The sequence below is a fragment of the Giraffa tippelskirchi genome, chromosome 9, assembly GCF_054371585.1.
Source record: "Giraffa tippelskirchi isolate mGirTip1 chromosome 9, T2T-mGirTip1v1.2.pri, whole genome shotgun sequence".
Classification (NCBI taxonomy): domain Eukaryota; kingdom Metazoa; phylum Chordata; class Mammalia; order Artiodactyla; family Giraffidae; genus Giraffa; species Giraffa tippelskirchi.
The window spans coordinates 17,945,354-17,967,496 of record NC_137283.1 but is presented as its reverse complement, the minus strand read 5'-3'; the positions used below and the strand labels follow the sequence as shown (position 1 = coordinate 17,967,496).

Sequence of the window (22,143 nt, the reverse complement as noted above, 5' to 3'; positions counted from 1 at the left end):
TGTGAATGTATGGGGGGTAGGAAAAAACTACCCCTTACTCGAGATTGCAAATATGACCTTCATGGTTTCATATCCAGTTGCCATTCTGAATAAAGGTACTTTGGATCTGATGCAAGGTTGACGCTGAACCTCTATGAAGCCAACTTTTCCAGGATAGACCTGCACTCAGAGCTACCCTATGACTTTAAATCAATGATATTTATGTATAAACTCTTCAAGAAATGTGCAGCACCATTCTGTCTCCCCAGGGTTTATGCTTTCTCCCCCTGTCATAGTCGTGCTTGGCATCATGTTAGGTGTCCGGCCTCCCTCTGCGGTCATTTTATTTGTAATAGTGTCTTATGTGTTGTGTCTCCTAGCTCTACATACAAACCACCACGCTTACAATCTCCATGAACCTAAGTGCATCAGTGGCGCTGGGGATGCTATACATGCCGAAAGTGTACATCATCATTTTCCACCCTGAACTCAATGTCCAGAAACGGAAGCGAAGTTTCAAAGCAGTGGTCACGGCAGCCACAATGTCATCACGGCTGTCGCACAAACCCAGTGACAGACCCAACGGTGAGGCCAAGACAGAACTTTGTGAAAATGTAGACCCAAACAGTAAGTACCTCTCCTTTCCTTCCGTCTCCTCATCCTGCATTAGGAAGCTCTGGCAGATGTGGTGTATGCTTGCCTTTCTTTGAAGAAAGGCCGCGCGCGCTCTTGTCTTCTGGGCTGGGTTGCCTTAGCGAATGCTGCCGTTTGCTCCTAAGAGTGTGCTCACCACTTTCTTTTTGCTCCCTGTTGGGAAGCAGCTTTCAGAGGCTCTGCTTCAGATGTGTGAAATCTCCCCCATCCCTGGCTTCTTATCCTTTGGTCTCAAGCCCTCCAGTTGACATCAGTACAGCTGTTGAGCCGCCTTCCTTGTTCCCTTCCTCTTAGGGGATCAACTTCCTGCTAGGGAACCTCGGACACCCCACGGAACTGTAGCAATAGGGATGAAGTTGAAATATTTAAGAACTTTGGAAGCATAACTTCTTTCCACTGTAGCACGAATGTGGAGAAACTTAAGATTCTTTACTAAGGAAGCCTTCTAGAAACATAAAACACATCAGATATTGAAGAGAACAGGCAAACTTCCATCCAAGTATACAGGCCCAGACACCACCATGCTAATGGCCTCCCCATGTGGGAAAGCATCTACCAGATCACTGCAGAGGAGTTTTAGCCCATGAAAAATAAAATATTAGGGGTGAGATTAAGGATGAAATGCCAGATTTGACATCTTTGTGGCCTGTCTGCAAATCCCGCATAGCCTTTAGCCATCCCTGCAAATGACTGCAAAGAAGATGGACATACAGACACTAGTTTGTTTAAAAAAAGAAAAGAAAAAGAAAGACAATTTTAGCCAGATTTAAATGCTTGAAATTCCCAGTTGCTAACTTTACTAGTACTATGGTGGTAAGAGTGAATTGCAGATTAAACATACCACTTCCAGGATTTGTTTTCCAAGACAACACTCCATAGGGCTGCAAAGAGACGGACACAACTGAACCAATTTGGGGTGTATGGAATGAAGCAGATTGGTATGTTCATGATGTTTCCTATTTTAACTAGAGGATTCAGGCTGGCCATTAAGCCATTCAAGACTCACTGTCCAGTTATGACCTGATTTTGTTGTACCCAAAGATTTACTGCCGAGCAGAAAGCAATTCCTGTTCTGAATACTCTGAGGTGCTCCTTGATGCTCTACAACTGAGATCTTTAAAAACCAGCAAACAACTAAGTTTGGCCCTGATAGCTTTTGATAACAGCTGTACAAAGATCCATGATCTCAGCCCAATTCATTTCTCAATAGTTAGCTGAATGAATACAGTGAATGCTTGAGAGTCTGTAAACAAGGAAACAAAGGCCCATTACCAACATCATGGGCTTTACTCAGATGTTTCAATAGAAGAGATTTGGGGACAGGCAAGAGGAGGGAGAGACCATGGAGGTACTGTTGTTATGTGTGCAGAACAAATGGTCAGTTCCAGGAAGGGGAATAGAAAGAGAATCACTGTGACAATCACTGTGGTATAGGAAAAGACTTCGGGTTGAGACAAACCTCAGTTCAAAGCCAAGCCACTCCCCTCACCAGCTGTGTGACTTTGACGATCACTGAGCTTTCCTCAAGCTCATCATTCTCATGTATTAAATGGAGATAATAATATCTGTGTCATAAGCACGTCATCATGTCTCAGGCATCTAGAGACATGTATGTCAATTACATGTTAATTTTCTTCCACTTCTGAACAGGTTAAAAAGGTTAAAGGCATACCAAACACCACAAGATAGATGCAACTGGCCAATAAAAATACTTCTGTGAACATATGTATGCATCTATTTATATGAATTCTGTATTGTTAAATATACTACATGGTTACACTTCTATAGCATTTGATTCTAGGACCCCTTGCAAGATTTGCATTGTACAAAACCCTTACCCTGAAGATGTTCTAATAGCAGTATTACATTTATATTTGTGCAGACATACACCTTTAATAACATATGCCCAATACTGATAAAAAGAAAACATGATCAGAAGTCTATATGTATTGAAAATTAATGATCAAATTAGAAATTTTGAATTGGGATAATTAATCTAATACTGCGCTACTTAAAAATAACTAGCTTTCAAACAACATTTCTACTGTTTCTAACCTTTAATGATGAGGGTCTACCCTTGTTGAGGCTGCGTGGGGTATGCTACTGGCTGTTAAAATGTTCATATTAACATGACCCTGATAATAACAAAAACACATCTGCTATCCTTTGAGATAGGCATTAAATAGAATGCTCTGGGTGGGATATCTCTCTTACTCTTCCCGATAATCTGTAGGCCAGTGATCATTGTTGTCTTTTTACTGAAGAATCCTAGGCTCAGGAAGATCAGAGACTATCACCAGAGTCCTACACTCCATGGCAGGGCAGCTTGGTCTGAAACCCAGGTCTGATCCCCAAACCCATGCTTGCTGCTCTCTGCTGCTCTGTTTCCCACAACATGAGTGACATGTCATAATCCTAACGCAGAAATTACTCTTTGGGCTTCTCCGTTTGGTAATCCAGCTTGCATATACAGAATATAATGATGTCTGGTGGCCGACTCTTTGGTGAAATGTGCTGTGAAATGCATCGCTGTTTGCTATGTTGTCTGCAAAGACAGGAGCTCAAAGAAGGCTGCCTGGGTAGAGGCCTCATCTGACAACTCAAAAATCCAAGTATCTTAATTACCTGTGTCAGTCACAACGATCATTCTATTTGGGATTCATCTAATGCCTTTCCCTTGAAAAAGTTTTGTTGGGTTTTGTCATTGTTGATATTTTGGTGTCTACACAGAACAAAGATAAATAGTTCAAGGAAGGGGAAAAAAAGAGATGAAATCCAAAAGAGCCTTTGTCTCACTGTAAATCCAAAAGATGTTTTAAAAATTATTTTAGTTATTTTGGTTTTGTGTAGACACTCCCTGAAAGCAACCATCAATAATGTGTCCAGATATTTGCTGAATTATAGGAGGAGATTCATGTACCTCCAAACATTGGGGTTTCTGAGGACCCAGCTCTCAAAGGTCCCTAAGAAAAGTCAGAAGACCTTTTCTGCACAAAATCTGTCCAATAGAGTTTTCTGCAATGATGGAAATGTTCTCCATCTGTGCTGTCCACTAGAGAAAACATTGGTCACCTGTGGTGATTCAGAACTTGAAATATGGCTACTTAACTGATGAAATACACTTGAAATTTTTACTTCATTTTAAATAAATTTAAATAGCCATCCATGACTCCATCGGAGAGCAGAGCCAGAGATCATAAAAGGATTTCACTCTGGGACACTCAGTTTGAGCCCATACTGGAAATACCTCCCAAGGTTTTAGCAATGATGCTGAACTGGGACAAAGTCAGCTTAACAGAATGAAATATGTGAGGTAAGACAAAAATGCAAACCTATAGTTATTTTAAATGATCCCTAAGGAGCCACCAAGATGGAAATGGTGACATCATAGATAGCCATTATATCCAGAAAACCAGTCCCTAGTAATAGAAAAATGAGTATATATAGAGACAGAACAGCAGTGAAAATTCAAGTAATGAAAATAGACAAGGTTGTTTTGATGAGATAACATTATTATTCTATTCTACTTAATACAAAATGTAGCTCCAAGTAATGTCAAACTTCTGAACTATGGTAACAGAGACAAACAAATTATTGGCTGAAATGAAACTTTCTGGTTAAAAAGAAACAAATCAGAGCACAGACCATGGGCCTGAGGAAGGACTGTATCTCCAAAGGGAGAGTTCTGCCTACTGTTCTCTGAGGAAGTGTGTCTGGGAAGATGCTGAATTTATAGGATGAGCTACCTTCCTGTTTCCCAAACACTTAGTCTCAGTGTATTTCAATCTTCAGTGTTTTCATTTTTAATCATTGCAGTCTGTCATCTGGTGCATGCTCACTTCTATTCATTCAACTTCATACAGCAAGTATACATCCATATAAAAACAAATTTGTTGGCGTAATATGGGCAGAAATTAAAGCTGCCCCTGCACTGCTTGATTTTTCCCCAAGAAGTTTGGTTTTCCTCTTAGGTTGCCTCTTCAGTTCAAATTTCATTGCTTGAAAGAAAAAGTTCTTTCTGCATGGATTCAACATAAAGCAAATCTTCTCAAAATCTGTCACGCATCTCTGTACTGCTGCCATATTGAATATCCAGAATTGGGTCGATGCTGGTTGGTTTCTGAGCTCAGATGAAAAACAGCAGGGGGTCTAAGTGTGTAGCTCTGCCACTTAGTGGATTTTTATTTATACAAGCCATATTTCTGCTGCTAGAGGACCACAAGTGCCTGACCTAATGTGGGGACCTTTAGATCTGGCCACCATGAAGCCTTCTCCACACTCCTTCTCTAAGAAGAAGGGCACCTCAATCTCTGGTTCTCGCACCTGCGTCCTGAATTAGGCTCGTTTCTCCCAACTTTCTGTTGTTGACTTGGTAGATGTGTGTTCACGGCAAACTTGAAGATGCCAGGTCAACTGGAGGACTTGGTTCTTGGCTTATCTATGGCCACCAAGACCTTTTTCTGGTTGGATGAATAATATTCACTGAGGCAGCATGGCTTTATTGAGATGGTGGGTAGGAACTGCTTCCTTCCTCATCTGGAGTGGTCAGAACCAGAAGATGCTCTGTGAATTATCCTCTGATCAGATGCTTTCCTTGTAAAGGATTGCAGTGCACAGAATGAACAGCCCTAAGCTACTTGGTTCTAAACAACCATCCATTTTCTGAGCCCATGTCCCAGCCAGTGCAGAGAAGCTGCTCAAGTACCCGGACTGGTTACAAATAGTTTACTCTGTAACTTCCTAGCAATTAGAGATGGCAGGAATGTGGACAGCTGGGGAACACTACCTTTTTGGATATGGGGCAATATCACTGATAAACTGACTTGGAGAGAAGCTGGACACACACTGTGTAAAAGACTATTGTAAGACAATGAACATATTGTGATGAAGCACATTTTAGAAGAATGGCCATTTACCACTAAAACAGAAAATCAATAATAAGATTTTAAATATAAGTTTGTATTCTGGTCCTTTGTTGAAAATTACCATTTTGCATATACTTAAGGAAAATATATAAATAAAAACTTGTGCTGCTCAATAAATCCCTCAACTGCTAGAAAATGGATGAGGGCACCACAATCTACCCAAGTAACAATGCTGGGAATATTCTGGAACATGCTCCTGTGCTGTGTCAATTAGTGATGGCTTTTGTTTTGTTTTGCTTGTTCATTTGTTTGGATCCCTGACATTCTCTACATTTTTGTTACTTGTCTCATTCTTCTGGACTAATCATGCAGGTCAGCATGAAAGGTCTAGGCTGAGGGGAAAATAGGATATCAACAGGAAGAAAAAAACCTTCTGAGCAGGTAGATACATTATTTTGGAGCTGGTTCTCTCACCTGCTTCAGTTCAAGTAAAGGCCAAATGCTTTAAACCATGAAGCACCTATACTCCCATGTTCAGAGGTACCTGAATTGTGGTCAACCGGTCTACCAAAAGCTACTAAACCCACTGAGAGAGTGGGCATATTGTCTGTGGTCTCTATCGCAGCCTCTTCTCCAAAAGGAAAGAAAAAAGAATAAAAAGGAATATTGTGTGCACATTTATTTTATACATACCTATATATTTACTTTTCCTGTAGACTGTATACCACCAGTAAGAAAGAGTGTACAAAAGTCTGTTACTTGGTACACTATACCACCAACAGTATAGCTTTTGCCTGCTTTCCAAAAGGTAAGAAACAATCTACTTTTTGTTTATTTGTGTGTTCTTGTCTCCACTGAGAATTAGAAATGTTTCCATGAAAACTGTGCATGATTACCTCAAAATCTATGTATATGAAGAAATACATTTTCAAAGGCGACGTTTGCTAAGTTTAGTGTAGATGGCTGCTGTGGGTCACATGCCTGGTTTATTTTCTGGAGAACAGGTGATTGGGTGTGTGAATATGTGTCTTTCCTGAACCAGACCCAGTAATGGCAGAATTGGTGCTGGTCACTCTACTTTAAAAGTCTCAATGGTGAGAGCTTATTTTTATATGTATTTGTTCATATTCTGCTTTGAGAAGGCAATATGGACAACTTGGGTGAGAATGAGGGTGTTTTTTAAAAGCTTAGTAAAAATATTTGCCCTGGTTTACTTTTTTATTAAATATATACCGAGAAATAGCAATGAATGACTCTACCATCTCAAACCCAAAATGGTCATGGTTCGTTTTTTGCAGCAAAGAAATAGAAAAGATTTGCTGGCTGGGCTTGATGATGTATTAAAGAGGATATGGGGCTCATAAGTCTGCCTAAGAGAAACAAGGAACCACCTTCACTTATCTGAGGACGCAGGGAGAGGTTCAGTCAAAGACCTAAAGATTCTAAAGATAAATTTCAACATTAGTCAAACCCAATAAATACAATAAATACCTCAGGTATTCAAACTCATACCTTAGAACAAATGGTCAGTTGTGTGATGTGTGAACAGGCATGGGAATGGTCTGCTCTGAGAGTTGTCACTGACTCACCATCGATGATTATGTTGGGTTGGCCAAAAAGTTCATTCTGGCTTTTTTATAACATCTTATGGAAAAAACGTAAACAAACTTTTTGCCCAAACCAGTATATCACTTTGAGCCCTTACTAAAGGATATATGCTATGAAATAGTAGTAGTTATAGTAATAGTAATACCTCCCTGTTTCAGCCTAAGCAATATGATAGAATCGTGAAAAGTAACACTTGCTTTGGCAAGCATCCTTGTCCAGTTGGTCAGGACAATTCATACTGAAGGAAAACAAACAATAGAAAACATAGAATAGAGTCATTAAATTCATGAGGTGGCTTTGAATAAAAGGCCCTCTTTTGTTTCCCTCTAAACCTCCTACTATACTTATAAAATCAACAGAAGGACTTCTCTCTAGAGATTTCAAGTAAGAGAGCAGACACAGGAGGGGGAAATATTGCGTCATAATGTGGGCTAGTCTTCCTCTTTCCTAACGTGGACCATTTTGTCAGATCATTGCTACGCTTCTTTCCATTTTTTGTTTTGATAATGGTATTCGGAGTACAAATAATATTTTTTCCCTTTTAATCCACTTAGAACTGTAAGACAGGACAAGAGTACTTTCCAAGTGTAATTACATTTCCTGTTGATTTAGATGGATGCCAGCAACTCAGTCTTTAATTTCAGATGTATTGTTCACATAGCTATTCCCTTTTTCCGTATCAACACAGTCTGTCCTAGTTTTTAAATAGGGCATTCTTTTGTCCCAGTGAATTTACAACTGTATTCCAGTGAGATTTCAAGTTTTGCAGTACAAGTGCTTGTCAAAACACTGCAGCTCATCACTTTAATAGTCCTTTTACATGAAACTGCCTGAGCATAAATGAGAAGGAAGTTTCCCTGGGTAAAAATGATAGATTTAATCCGAATCCATTAAAAATTCTCCCTAGCTCCATTCTCAGTTGATGCCTTTTGGTTTAAAGGGTGCAAGATGAAAATGTTTTAAGTCAACCTTCCAGAAAAAGTACTTTTTTAGGATCTGCTGCTTAGAAATAAACTTTTTTCTTGTTTCAAAGAGTTTGATTAGGTGCTCACCTTTTCTGCCAATTTAAAAATGTATAAACCTTAATTAGGTTGAATTGGTTAACAGTCCTTTTCAGGTCTACTGCAATCCTTCTACTTTTCTGTCTATTCACTCTATTAATTTTTGAGAGCTTGATACTAAAACTCCAACTAAAAATATTCATCTACTTAAAAATAACTGTAATACATAGTAGAACTATATGTAACTTTGTTCTGTATTTTCCAAATCTTCTGTAAATGTGTTACCATAGTTTCATAATTTAAAAAATAAAAAAGAAAGAAGATTCAAAGATTGTAGAAGTGGCTTCATAAATTAATGCTAAACATCTTACACAGTTACTTAAAAACAATTGAGAACGGAAGTTTGTCTAAAGTTACAGACATTCAAAGAGGGGAGTATCTGACCACGTTCGAGTTCCAATGAGACGGGAGAGCTTGGGCAAACAGTGAAAGAAGGCATGGCGTGTTGTTCATTCAAATCCATATCTATGTGCCTGTTTTCAGGGCCACAAAACAGTTAAGAAAAACCTATCAATTCTAGAGTGAAATTCTGTAAAACTTCAATTTAGGCCACCATGCCCCAACAAAAGCAGACGATATTGAGCAAGTCAAACATCTGCTTTTGGGGGGATTTAGAAGAAGCAGGTTCAAATTCAGACAGAACAGAATGACCTGATTTGGAAACACTTTCCCTGTAACCCACTCTCCTTTGACAGACACAGGAGATCAGATATCTCCTGACTCAGCACTGCCTGCATCTCTTGTCTGAATGGTTCTAAATTTTGAAATTCTGAAGTGTTATCAGTCTAGTGATATTTATTTTAAACTTCAATGAGGCAACAAACAAACAAAAACTGATCACACATAACTAAAAATCCTCCATTAATCTGGCATCATCACCAGATTAGGAAACAGGTTGTTGTGTTAGGAGGTACATTTTCATACCACAGGATGGTTTTTCTGATTGGAAAACTTTGAGTTGAATTCAGCCTTGCAAATATGGACAGTCCCAAGTTTGATTTTACAGTCTGCTTAACAGTACTGAGTCCTGTTTTCTCTAGGTATATTGTTCTGAGCAAGTACACTGGTTATAATATTATGGACAGTTCACTAATGTATTATATGGTGTTGTAGATTGTTTTTTATAATTTCTTGTTTCTTATCATTTCTGCAATGAGGTTGTTTCACATTTTTAAGCTTTTCAGAAGTGTGCAATCTCAGTTTTTGTAATGTGTTGAGACTCCTCCTTCCTCTTCAATATTCAAGGCAGTAACCCTGAGTTAACTGAAGACTCCTTCAACTGAAATTCCATTTAAGTACACTCTATAAATACAGCTTAGCAAGGAATATATGTTCCCTGGCCTTTGACACAGAACCACCCTAGAAATAAATGCAGCTATAAATCTTGCCAGCATACTTCTTTCTGCCTCAGTGCTCTGTGAAGTACCCCCATTTCCCTCATCAGGGTTTGATCTCGGCATCCTCAGAAACCAATTAATATCTGCCCTCTCCATTCTGTAACTTTGGTTGGACTTAAAGAACAGGATGAAAGTCCACATGGCTGGGATGTCTACTAGTTCATGGCATCAGAGGAACATATACCTCATTCCCTAGAGTCCTGAAAACCATCACGTTTTACACTGAAACCTGGCACCGCACCATCTGGCCAGGGTCTGTGAAACAGAAGAGTGTTTTTAAGTTGGGTCAGTCAGAAAAGTGTTGAGCACCGCTCCCCTGAGTCAGCCCTAAACTGACTAGGAATGGGGGAGAGAAGCAGACAGTACCCTCAGGGACCTCAGATCTAACAGAAGACTTGCAGGTAAGCAATTTCAATTCAGGGTGATGGGGGCTCTTAGGAGAAGTAGCAGGAGGGAGGGTGAAGAGCATCACCCAGGGGGGTTTGTTTGAGCTGCTCTTAAACATGAATGCCTCTAGGCAGCCATAAAGAAAAGGCTGGAGGCAGGAAACAAGGAAGCACAAAGAAGCTGAGATACAAAGAACGTGCTGGGTCATGGGATGGGATCGCAGTTCTGTGAGACTGCGCTATTACTGTGTACTGAGGCAGGGGGGTTTGAGGATGACAGAGGCTGTGTAGAGAGGGACTGAAACTTGTTTATCTCTGTGCTGTGAATATGGTGCCTGCAAACACCGAGGCCTCAGAAAACGTCTGTGGCATGAGTGGAGTGTAATATATCACATACCAAAGGCTCCCAGCCTCACCCAGGATGCTACAGGCAACAGTAAATACCTACCAAGTGGGGCTTCCCTTGTAGCTCAGATGATAAAGAATCTACCTGCAATGCAGGAGACCCCAGTTCAATTCCTGGGTCGGGAAGATCCCCTGGAGAAGGGGTAGGCTACCCACTCCAGTATTCTTGGACTTCTCTGGTGGCTCAGACGGTAAAGAATCTGCCTGCAATGCAGGAGACCTGGGTTTGATCTCTGGGCTGGGAAGATCCCCTGGAGGAGGGCATGGCAACCCTTATTCTTGCCTAGAGAATCTCCATGGACAGAGGAGCCTGGCAGGCTACAGTCCATCGGGTTGCAAAGAGTCAGACCCGACTAAGGACAGCACAGAGGAGTTATTAATAATAAGAAAGCGCCAAGTCTACAGCTTCAAAGCAGAGGTGTAGTCTTCCAGATAAAATTTCTAAAGTCACAAAAGGCAGTATTTGACCCTGTTGTCACAGGTCTCAAGACACTATTCTTATCGATAACCCTTAAAACTGATGGTCAGTGCTATACCCACACTTGCATAAATACCGTTCCTACTGATGAGCTACCCTGTGGATGAAACCAGCCAAGTTTTATGCCCATTTGTTTCCTTGTATGGACTGCGGAGACCAGTTTTCATTTGAAGGGAACATCAATTTCAAAGTTATCTTTGGAAATGAATCCTAAGTGCTTGAGTTAAATGGTTATAGCTTCTAATTTGGTAAAAATAGAAACATGATCAATGTAATTTTTTTTTCTAAATATTCAGTGCATTTTCTCAGACACTGGCACTCAGGACAGAGTTTGTGTTTTAGACCCCCAGTTTAATTTGCATTTGAAAAGAAAACAGCATGTCCTAAACCAAGGTCAGTTAATCTCTACAATCTTTCTTTCTTCCAATTACTGTGAATGAGCATCTTCTCAGGACTCAAGTGATGGTGACTCTGGTTTCTGCTACTAAAGACATGTCTCAGCTCCGCAGATTTTTTTTTTTTTTTTTGGCTGTACAATGGAATTCGGATGCATTTTAAATTAACTTTCTCTAGGAATCAAAGGTAATCATTATTTCTCTTTATGATCCACATGAATATTCTCATTGTCTTTTTTTTTCTTTTCAAATATAAGATTATTTTTCAGTTCCTTTTATGTCTCTGTCCTCTTTCAGAGTAACCTCTGGAGACCCCAGCTTGCTCAAAGAGGATTGAGAAGATCACTCCAAAGCCTCTTCTTGTTGAGCTGATCCAAGCATTCAGAGGACATAACAGAAGTCAGCCGTCCCATTCTCTGTAAGTTATGGTCCTTCTATCGCTTATGACCTTGCATGTGCTGTTTCTTTTCTTTGGCTAAGAATAAGGAAAACCACACCAGGGTCCTAACCATGGCTCTGATACTCTGAGTGGCATAAGCTTCATCACTTCATGGACCTCTGTGACCTTCAATAAGTCATGTCCTATATCACCTTCAGTCTCCTCTTCTGTGAAATAGGAGGAAGCTTTCCTTGCTGAGACACTGTGGAGGTGGCATGGAACCATGTATATGAAAACCTTCCTTTATGAAGGGCTGTGCATATATAAGGCAGCATTGTTGGTCTGTGATCATCTCACTTCATGGACCTCTGTGACCTTCATGTCCTGTATCACCTTCAGTCTCCTCTTCTGTGAAACAGGAGGAAGCTTTCCTTGCTGAGACACTGTGGAGGTGGCATGGAACCATGTATATGAAAACCTTCCTTTATGAAGGGCTGTGCATATATAAGGCAGCATTGATGGTCTGTGATCATCTCTCTGTGTCACTGTAACTGGCTTTTCTTTCCCCTCTTCTTTCGTGGTTACTTTTTTTTTTTTGTCTACTGTGAATCATCGGAGTTGGAAGGAATGACTTCTAGATTGCTATGAAGTCAAGAACCTTTTCTCTAAGTACAATAGCTCTGTTTTTGAGATGGGTCACGGTGGTCTCTGATGGGTTATTGATAGTCTTTGGGCTAGGTGAAATTGACAGAGAAGGCGATCAGTCACTCAGCAAGACTGCTGTGGGACAGCTAGGCTCATACCACCTGATATAAGAACCACTCCATATGATTAACTCTGACAGGTCACTCCATGCCGACTGGTAAGCTGAAGTGCATTTTAAGTACAAATAATACTTCTGGGTATGTCTTGAGTGACAGAATAATGGCTGAGTAGAACAGAATCACTCAGTCTTCACTTGTGAAACACATCTGGTTTCCTTTCTAGGCCAAGGTATTACAACAACATTAATAAGATCTCTAGGATCTCCATTGATACGTTGGTATTTATCAAGCTTACATCAAATACAAAACTGACCCAAAGGGCCAGGCTCATTCATCTCATTATCAAAGGGCCTAGAATTGTGCTTCAAAGCAATAACAATAATATCCATTCTGATGGTTGTTACATATTATGCCTATAGACTTACAAAGTGCTCGGCCATCCAGTGAGACAGGTCTTACTGTCCTCACTTAACATGGGGAGCCTCAAATGAGGAAACTGAGGCTCAGAACCATAAAGCAATTTCAAGTGACTCACACACCAACGAATACGTGCCTGAACTTGGCTTTCCTGGCCAGAGTTCTTTCTCATAAACTTTTCTAAAATTGAATGGAATAGGACAAAATGTTTCAGTCTACCATAATCTATCAAATGAGCATTTATTGTTCTCATTAGTTGATTCTAGAGGTCTTCAACTTCCTGAAGATGAGAGAGGCCCTTCAGGGCAGAAATCATAATCTGTTTCCAGGGCCATTTTAGAATAAGATGTGTTTTGTTTTGGTTTTTTTTTTCTTAATGGTACTTTGAATGATAAGGCTTCTTGATGTTATGTCTCCTACAATTGAATTCTTCTGGTGGTCTGAAAAAAATTAAAGACTATTGTTTCTGCCTCAAAGAACATGGCCTTCTGGAGTTAGAAATGTTTAACTCTTAAGAATGCATCAAACTCCACAGAATAACACAGTTGGGCAGGGTGCAGCCTGTTCAGAGTAAAAATCACAGGTCATTGTGTTTTGATGACTGTAAGCAGACTCTACCTCTGCATCAGGTGATCAAGTTTGGCATGGGAACCTAAGTGAAGGAAATTAAACTTGGAAAAGGATTTGCTAGCATTAAAAAATGGCACTTTCCTGGCTCACAAAGGTGTAGAGCTAATTCCCTCCCCAGCTTCATCACCTGCTCCTTCTCTCTTCTGCTTCTGCCACCACAAAGCCCTACAAAGAAGCGGGCCACCAGGGTCATTACTGTCCATGTTAGCCAAAAATCTGATTAAGCTGGCTTCCTAGGGTTAGCATGAGAAATGTTAGATTTTCATGCTCAGAGCTTAATTCTTCTTTCCCTCGATTCTGTCATGTTTGCAAACTTCATTTGCATTTTAATTTCCCGTGGTTTGCCAAAGTCCAGACTGAGACTCGAGCTGTTGTTTCTGTTCAGGTGAAAAGTCTGACCACAGTGGAGCATCTGCAATGGCATTCAGTCAGGCAGCGGGCCAAGGCAAGTATTTGCTGCCTACTTCTGAGGGTCCCCAGGGAGCTTCACCACCCAGCCCGCCAATGCATTTAATGAGTGGAGGAGACTCTGTCCAGTTTCCAGAACCATCTTGGTCCTGGGTGGTCCTCACTATATACTAACCAGTCCTCTCGATATTCCCAAATAAGGGGAAATTAACGTAAACAGGAGTAGAGATCTTGGCCTACTAGGATCATATCATGGGGCTTGTGCCATCAAGTGGGAGAGATCCCTACCGTGAGTTATGGTGATCTATTACCAAGGAAGCCAGTCTCCTCCTGGGGGCTGGATGCTCTGCCTTCTGTGTCCTAGAAGCAGGGATGGTAATCAGTGGGGCATCATCTTGACTCCCATAGGAGGCAAGATAAATGACAAAAGGGAGGCAGCGTGAGGTGCTGTTATTTATGCCAAGCAGGCAAAGATGATCTTCGGAAAAGCTTATCCCTGCCTCCATTTTGTCATTGGTAACATACACCTTCATACGACAGTCGTTCTTGTTTAGTCGCTCAGTCGTGTCCAACTCTTTTCAACCCTATGGACTATAGCCCTCCAGGCTCCTCGGTCCATGGGATTAACCAGGCAAGAATACTGGAGTGGGTTGCCTTCTCCTTCTCCAGGGGCTGTTCTCAACCCAGGGATCAAACCCACAGTCTCCGGCATTGGCAGACGCATTCTTTACCACTGAACCACCAGGGAAGCCCTCGTATGACAGTAAAGCACCGAGAACAGAGTGGGCACTGTTTGAAAGTTAGCCATCAGTGTTATTACTTACAATTAACTGAATTTTTCTGTTTGTCTTCCTTCTAGGAAAGAACTTGGAGATTTCAATCTGATCCTCTCCCCTGTGATCTCTTGTACCCCTTCTCCTCTGTACACCCACACAATAAAATTCAAGACTGTCAAATCATCCACGTGTGTCTGATTTTTATTTGGAACAACCTGCCAGATTTTCCGACTGCGATATCAATCCACATCTTCTCGTCATATTTAGTATTGATTGTTTAAGGAGCAACTGTGCCTTAAAGCCGAAATTTCACTGCACTATCAGAGACCAGAGGAGCTACCTGGGAATGGACATTCAAACACACTTAAGTTTCATTTCATTTCATAACAGAGAACCTACTGTCCCAACTTTAGGCATAAATCCATTCAACACAGTCACCACTGTGGCAATGTTTACATTGATATTACCACCTGTTAATACTCAGATATTTAAGAAAATACCAGGGACATGTTTAAATATCCAGTGTATAGCAGAAAATCTGCCATTAAGAGATCTGAAATGCATTTTAGTTTATGCTTCTAATTTAAATCTTTCCTTCCCTAACCTGGTGCTCATCAAATGTCACCTGTATTTAAAAGTCCTCCCCGGGGATTCTGATACACATTCAGGTTTGGGAACTTTCCTTTTTTAATCCCTTCTTATAATCAACATGTGTAATGTGGCATTGGTGTGATGGTGAAGCTTACAGAGCGGAGTGTTTTCCAGAATATTAAAAAGACTAATTAAAAACATATATATATATACACACACACACACACACACACACATACATTCTATATACATATACTCAGGTTTATCACACAAGCAGCATCCACCACACACGTTCCCAGGAAGTCATCTCTAGCCATCTCCTAGTACAGTGAGAAGCTATTTCAAGGTCTTCTCTCCAGAGACTCTTCCAGACTGGTACCACAGACTAAATAAAGATGAAGCTAATTGCTGAGCTCTATTATTGGAGCGGAAAACATAGCACCATCTTTGTTTAAGGCCAAGTCTCCATGACAACACCAGATAAGAAGCTGGGTTAATAGTCATCTTTCCTGCACTTAGTGAGCCACAGGTCATGCCCTTCATGGGCAAAATGAATTGATACATCCTTGTGCAATCATTTCAAACTGCTCAGCAGGGCAACTCTGATTTTGTTCAGCTGGGAGGTCCTCAAAGAGATAAACTATTTTCAAACTTTTCTTGATGTTTTTCATGCCTTCTTACCTGATCAGGAAGTGAGAACTGTCAGAATAACCACTGTTACAATGGCCATTGCTGTTAAAAATGCATTGTGATTTTATGAAGTGGCAGCCTAGATGCTAAACCTCACTTTGCCCTGTTGTATATTCCTTCCTCTCTGTGCATCGGTTTTCTCATCTTCAAAATGGGTATAATATTACAAACTACCTCATACATGTAGGGTTGTTATTACGATTAAATTAGTTCCCATGTTTAACACAATGCTTGGTATACAATGGCCCAATAATTAGTTGATATTCTTATCATGAGCATCACCAATGAAACAATAACTGCTCGGTTCATATAGTAGCCATTAGCTACCTGTGGCTAATGAATTAACTTGAAGTAAATAAGATGAAAAACTTGCTCTTCAGTTGCAATGGCACATTCTGAGTGCTCAGTGTCTACTCTACTGGAGAGCAAAGGTGGGGTACACTCAAATCATCACAGACGTCTACTGGACAGCTGAGCCATAGCTTAGGAAAAATAGAGGATAAGAACTTCCTTTACAAGAGAGAGCTGTTTTGTTCTCAGCAGTCTCTGTTGACTGTGAAAGCAGTCTTCAGACTTTCTCTGGGAGCAGTGGGGCCCATTTCTTTTGTAGTATCTAGTCAAGAGTGGTTTCCAGGGTGAAATATGGAATCATCATTGTTCGTTTAAAAAAAAAAAAATTTCTGAAAACGGTTCTCTCTCAGTTGGCACAGTTCCCCATTCCTTTCTTTTTTTTTTTTTTTTTTTTTTTTATAAATTTATTTATTTTACTTGGGGGCTAATTACTTTACAATATTGTAATAGTTTTTGCCATACATTGACAAGAATCAGCCATGGGTTTACATGTGTTCCCCTTCCCGAACCCCCCACCCACCTCCCTCCCCCTCCCATCCCTCTGGATCATCCCACTGCCCCGGCCCCGAGCCCTTGTCACATGCATCGAACATGGAATGGTGCTCTGTTTCACATATGACAATACACATGTCTCAATGCCATTCTCCCAGAACGACCCACCCTCACCTTCTCCCTCAGAGTCCATAAAATTGTTCCATGCATCTGTGTCTCTCATTCTGTCCCGCATATAGGGTTATCGTTACCATCTTTCAGATTCCATATATATGCATTAGTATACTGTATTGTTGTTTTTCTTTCTGGCTTACTTCACTCTGTATAATGGGCTCCAGTTTCATCCATCTCAGTAGAACCGGTTCAAATGTATTTTTTTTAATGGCTGAGTAATATTCCATTGTGTATATGTACCACAGCTTCCTTATCCATTCGTCTGCTGATGGACATCTAGGTTGCTTCCATGTCCTGGCTATTGTAAACAGTGCTGCGATGAACATTGGGGTACACGCGTCTCTTTCAATTCTGGTTTCCTCAGTGTATATGCCCAGCAGTGGGATTGCTGGGTCATATGGCAGTTCTATTCCCAGTTTTTTAAGGAATCTCCACACTGTTCTCCATAGTGGCTGTACTAGTTTGCATTCCCACCAACAGTGTAAGAGGGTTCCCTTTTCTCCACACCCTCTCCAGCATTTATTGCTTGTAGACTTTTGGATAGCAGCCATTCTGACTGGTGTGAAATGATACCTCATTGTGGTTTTGATTTGCATTTCTCTAATAATGAGTGATGTTGAGCATCTTTTCATGTGTTTGTTAGCCATCCTTTCATACACTATTTTAATTGCTGTATCTATTAATTCTATAGTTGCACATACTTCTCGAAAAGCAGGCCAGGTGGCAACTCCGTAGCCATCACATGTCTTGCAGTAGAACCCCGTGGCTACTGGACAGGATGATTTTCCTAACTGCGCCCAGAGGGGACTAATGGGAATGTTTACCTGTCATGTCCATGCTGCTCGGAAAGAGAAAAGCCAAGTTAAATATTAAGAGATGGAGACACAGGCCTTTCCCTCCATCCCAGGAAGCAAGTTTCACTGGTGAACGGTCAATTGTGAATTCTAATGTTGGCTGGAAAATGCTCAGTCCTTTTCCTTAGAGTCAAATTGCCATGTCTTGTTTGCCCTATGTCTGGTTAGTCCCTGATATCATTGCCTGGCAGGTGCTTTGTGAATGTCTGAGAGTGAGAGAAAAACACAGGCAAAGCAAAAGATGTCTAACATTTCTAACCAGTAAAAGTTTTATGTGCATCATGGACAGTGAGTGATGTTATACACGACCCAGAGGAGTCTTTGCTGCCGATTTATATTTTGGGAGACTACTGTAAAACTAGCTTGGGAAGTTGGGAACAATAGCCAGTGAAATGTCCTTAATCTCAGGCCAGTTCTATCAAACTGGTTGAACACACTACAGCTCTGCTGCAGAGAAACCTCTCCCAGTATTTCCAATGCTCTTCCAGATCTCAGGATATAAAAGGGCAGCATAGGGAGAGAGAAAGCAAAAACTTCCCCTTCCTATTTTTGAATTTTCTAAATTGGGTTGGCCAAAAAGTTCATTCAGATTTCCTATAACATCATACAAAAACCCAAATGAGCTCTTTAGCCAACCCAATAAAACAAAACAAAATTGATACTACTGGTAAATAAATACTCTCAATAGAAGAGTATCAATGAGTCTATGTTTCAGAAAAATATTTTTTAAAATCCACACAATTGAAATCACATCAACAACTAATGCTTACAGTCAGCTCGCCCTTATATGACATTTCAGCATTTCATAGTTGGGTTTTAGCATGCGCTCACACACACAGCATCTTATTTCATCCTCAGGGCATCACAATGCGGCAGGTGGCCTCACCCTCATCTATAGGTGTACAAACGACGGCTCTGGGGGTTACAAAAATCGGCCAAGGTGTTAGTGATGGAAGAGGCATTAGAAGCCATTCTGACCCCATTACACCCCTGCACCCTTTCATTAAAGAAGTGCAACATCTTAGGACTGACAAGTTCATCTTTAAGCAAAGGAGAGAGAGAAAAAATAAATCCCCCATTATAGAAGATTCGGATTATAGTGCAATCTGGAAAAAAATTATTTTTTCCTGTAGATAATCACCAGCCCTGAGTAGCCACTGGGTCACCTTATCTACGAAAAGTTATACAGATCAGCCAGGATGGAGAATAAAGATGGATGGCTATAGAAGGAGGAGAGAATTATTAACACCAGATAAAAATGCAGGCCGTTTATCTCTCCAAGGCCAGGAGGCTGGTGCGGCTGGAGATGTGTGTACTGTGTGTGATGGGAGGAAACAGGGCTCTGCTGGCACTATTTTAGCTGGTGCCTTTCGATGCGGTTACGGCACAGTGATAAAGAGACCGCAGAAGCCCAATTTAAATCCAAGTGTCTTACATTTAATCAAATAACCTTGTGAGGCTGATTAAAGAGATTAAATTAAGACTGAGAAGAAAGGGAAAAGTTTCCACTTTTTCTCATCGACTAGTCGTGTTTCTAATGGAGCCTGACTGAATCCACCCAGCATGATTTATGGCGTGTTTACTGCCGTCAGGGTCTGGGTGCATATAGTGGAGACACAGCAAGCTGCCACTCCTCCAGGAGTTTATATTGTCCACAGGAGAAGGGAGAACAGCTAGCCTTATTAGACGTGATACACGGATGTGTAATAGAAGTGTGTGAAGAGGGCTAGGGACTTATCCAGTGGTCCAGTGGCTAAGAGTCCAGGTTCCCAAGGCAGGAGACCTGGGTTCAATCCCTGGTCAGTGAACTAGATCCCACATGCCAAAAGTAAAGATCCTGTGTGCTGCAACCAAGACCTGGTACAGCCAAATAAATATTAAAGGAGGGCTCAAAGTAGCCCTTGGCTCTCATGAGGGTGATGGGAGGACATTCTCACTGTGGCTTACAGAATGGGACAATATGGGAGAGGGTGTTCCAGACAGAGGGAGGGAAAATGAAAATGACAGCAAAGTGATGGAATGGTAGCAGGATTATCAGCAGTGCTCTGTTAACAGACCTTGAGTGTTTTCCATGGACCCACCAGTGTTCCAAATACTTATTAGCTCATTTAATCATAAGAACCTCCTCAGATAGGCATCATTAGGCCCATTTTACAGATCAGGGAAGTGAGGCACAGAGATGTTAAGTAACTTCCCCAAAGCTACCAGGAAGTAGAGAATCTGGTTACAAGCTCAGCCGTCTGGGCCCCGAGGCCATGATTCTGACCAACGTAGCGCCTTCCAGGGACAGGTATGTGGTGTGTTTGAGGAAGATTCATTTTCCAGTTCAGCTAGACTGCAGAGCTTCTCAACCACAGCACCAGTGACATTTGGGACTGGACAGCTCTTCGCGGCGGGGGGCTGTCTGTCGAGGGTGATGTTCGTAGAAGGTTTAGCAGCATCCCTGGCCTTTGTCCACTAGACAAAGATGCCTGTGGCATCTCCATCCTGCAGTTGTGCACATCAGAGACACCTTCAGACACTGCCCAGAGTTCTCAGGGGCACAACTGCCCCAGTTAAGAATCACTGGACAAACGTTATGATGTATGAGATCAGAGAGAGGCAGGAAAACGGTATCAGAGCTCCACTGTGAATATCCTCCAGGTCTATGCTGAAGGCTGTGAGAATGCAGACTATAGAAGGAAAGGTGCCACCTGGGGTTTAGTAAGTGAGGAGCTGCAGAAAAGACATAACTTGCAGAAGCATCAGGGCAGGAGGTCCTGTGGGAATCAACACAGACTTCTGAGTTCTCAGGTTAGGAGAAGGATGTGTTCTCAGGCTTTCTACATTATATGTTCAAAAATCCTAAAGCTAAAGAAAGCAAAGGATAATCTACAAGAACAGAGGACAAGTCCAGTCATTTCACCCACTGGTCCCGGGAATGCAGCCAATCTCTGACCTGAAACCTCAGAACATCAAGTTTCATTTTAGGTAAGAAAGCTCCTGGATCTGGGGGGGGGGGGAAGAAAAATTAACCACTCAGTTTTCCTAAGAGGCTGCAATGTCAGATCCCATGGCTCTGTATGAGTGTGAACACAGCTGTGGTTCTGTCAAATTCAGAGAGTACATTTCTGCATAAATATTTACTGGACACTTGGCCACCATGGAAAAAAAATTGGAAACATTTTTCCCCAAGTTTCTTTGTGTGCTAAGTTGCTTCAGTCACGTCTGACTCTGTGCGACCCCATGGACGTAGCCCGCCAGCCTCCTCTGTCCACGGGATTCTCCAGGCAAGACTCCTAGAGTGAGTTACGATTTCCTTCTCCAGAGGCTCTTCCCAGCCTAGGGATTGAACGCATGGCTCTTATGTCTCCTGCACTGGTAGGTGGGTTTCTTTACCACTAGCGCCACACAATTTCAAGCCAAGGATGTTTATGATCAGAACAGCAATTTTATAAACAGGAAAAAAAAGGTGTATGAACCTTCTAAATATTCTAAAATAAACATACTACTTTTGTAAAGCCAAAGACGGTTTTAAAATGATCTAACTCAGAATTGTACCTCATGATAGAAAGTGAAGTTGCTCAGTCGTGTCCGACTCTGTGACTCCATGGACTGTAAGCCCACCAGGCTTCTCCATCCATGGGGTTTTCCAGGCAAGAATACTGGAGTGGGTTGCCATTTCCTTCTCCAGGGGATCTTCCCCACCCAGGGATCGAACTCAGGTCTCCCACATTGCAGGCAGATGTTTTACCCTCTGAGCCACCAGGGAAGCCTACCCACCTAATTAAACAATTACATCCATTCCTCAGGCATCCTTCTTTTCTATTACCTGCTTTGATTTCTAATGAGTTCTTTTTCATGTCATTGGGAAGGATTAGACAGAAGTATTTTCTTAGCCTTTTACAAAGCTGCCATGACCAGTTTGAACCTAGTGCAGTTGCGAGCTTCTGACTTACTTCATAGTTTTGAAGATGGAATTCTCTTGGGGAAAAAATAACTTGATTGCCTAAAGAAAAGTAACCCGATCTCTGAGAAAGCCAACAACATATCTCTGACAGAAAGCGAGCCGAGGGTCCAGGGCCCAGGGCTTTGGAATCAGACATGGCATAACTTTGAGGCCAACATCTTCCCATCTCAGCTCTCTCATCTGGCAATGCAGGGATGTGAATAACTTCATTAATCAGGTTCTTTCAAGGCTGCATGAGGTGGCTGGCCTGAACTAAGATGCCAGGATATGATCAGAAGTACGGCTGACGTTCAGTCCTAGATATCCCTTCTGATCCAGAACTTAAAAGATAAGAGAATCATTCAGGACGTTGGGAGATCACACCAACCTTGCAATCTCTTGGAGATGTTTCTTGTGTTTCTTGGAGATAAGGAAATGACCCACCTTCTATAAGAGCACAT

At 41.4% G+C, this 22,143-nt stretch overlaps 2 protein-coding genes across 9 annotated transcripts in view; one reads left to right on the top strand and one right to left on the bottom strand.

The window, feature by feature from the left end:
• LOC145521035 (uncharacterized) overlaps window positions 1-22,143 on the bottom strand; it is a 520,776-nt gene that overhangs the window by 70,553 nt on the left and 428,080 nt on the right. The window lies entirely within an intron of this gene.
• Window positions 1-22,143, top strand: part of GRM7 (glutamate metabotropic receptor 7) — an 896,695-nt gene that overhangs the window by 841,431 nt on the left and 33,121 nt on the right. For 2 of the 8 annotated variants that reach the window (XR_014064797.1, XR_014064794.1), the window contains 5 exons: window positions 360-606; window positions 11,286-11,415; window positions 11,526-11,646; window positions 13,804-13,863; window positions 14,686-14,785. Coding sequence is in view for 4 of the 8 variants with exons in the window: in XM_081528174.1 (XP_081384300.1) it covers window positions 360-606; window positions 6,124-6,155 (279 nt within the window). In the remaining 4 variants the exon portion in view is untranslated. Of the gene's footprint in view, window positions 1-359; window positions 607-2,283; window positions 2,357-6,123; window positions 6,156-6,214; window positions 6,307-11,285; window positions 11,416-11,525; window positions 11,647-13,803; window positions 13,864-14,685; window positions 14,786-22,143 lie in introns of those variants that run through there. The other 6 variants (XM_081528173.1, XM_081528175.1, XR_014064795.1 and 3 more) reach the window with 5 other exon arrangements.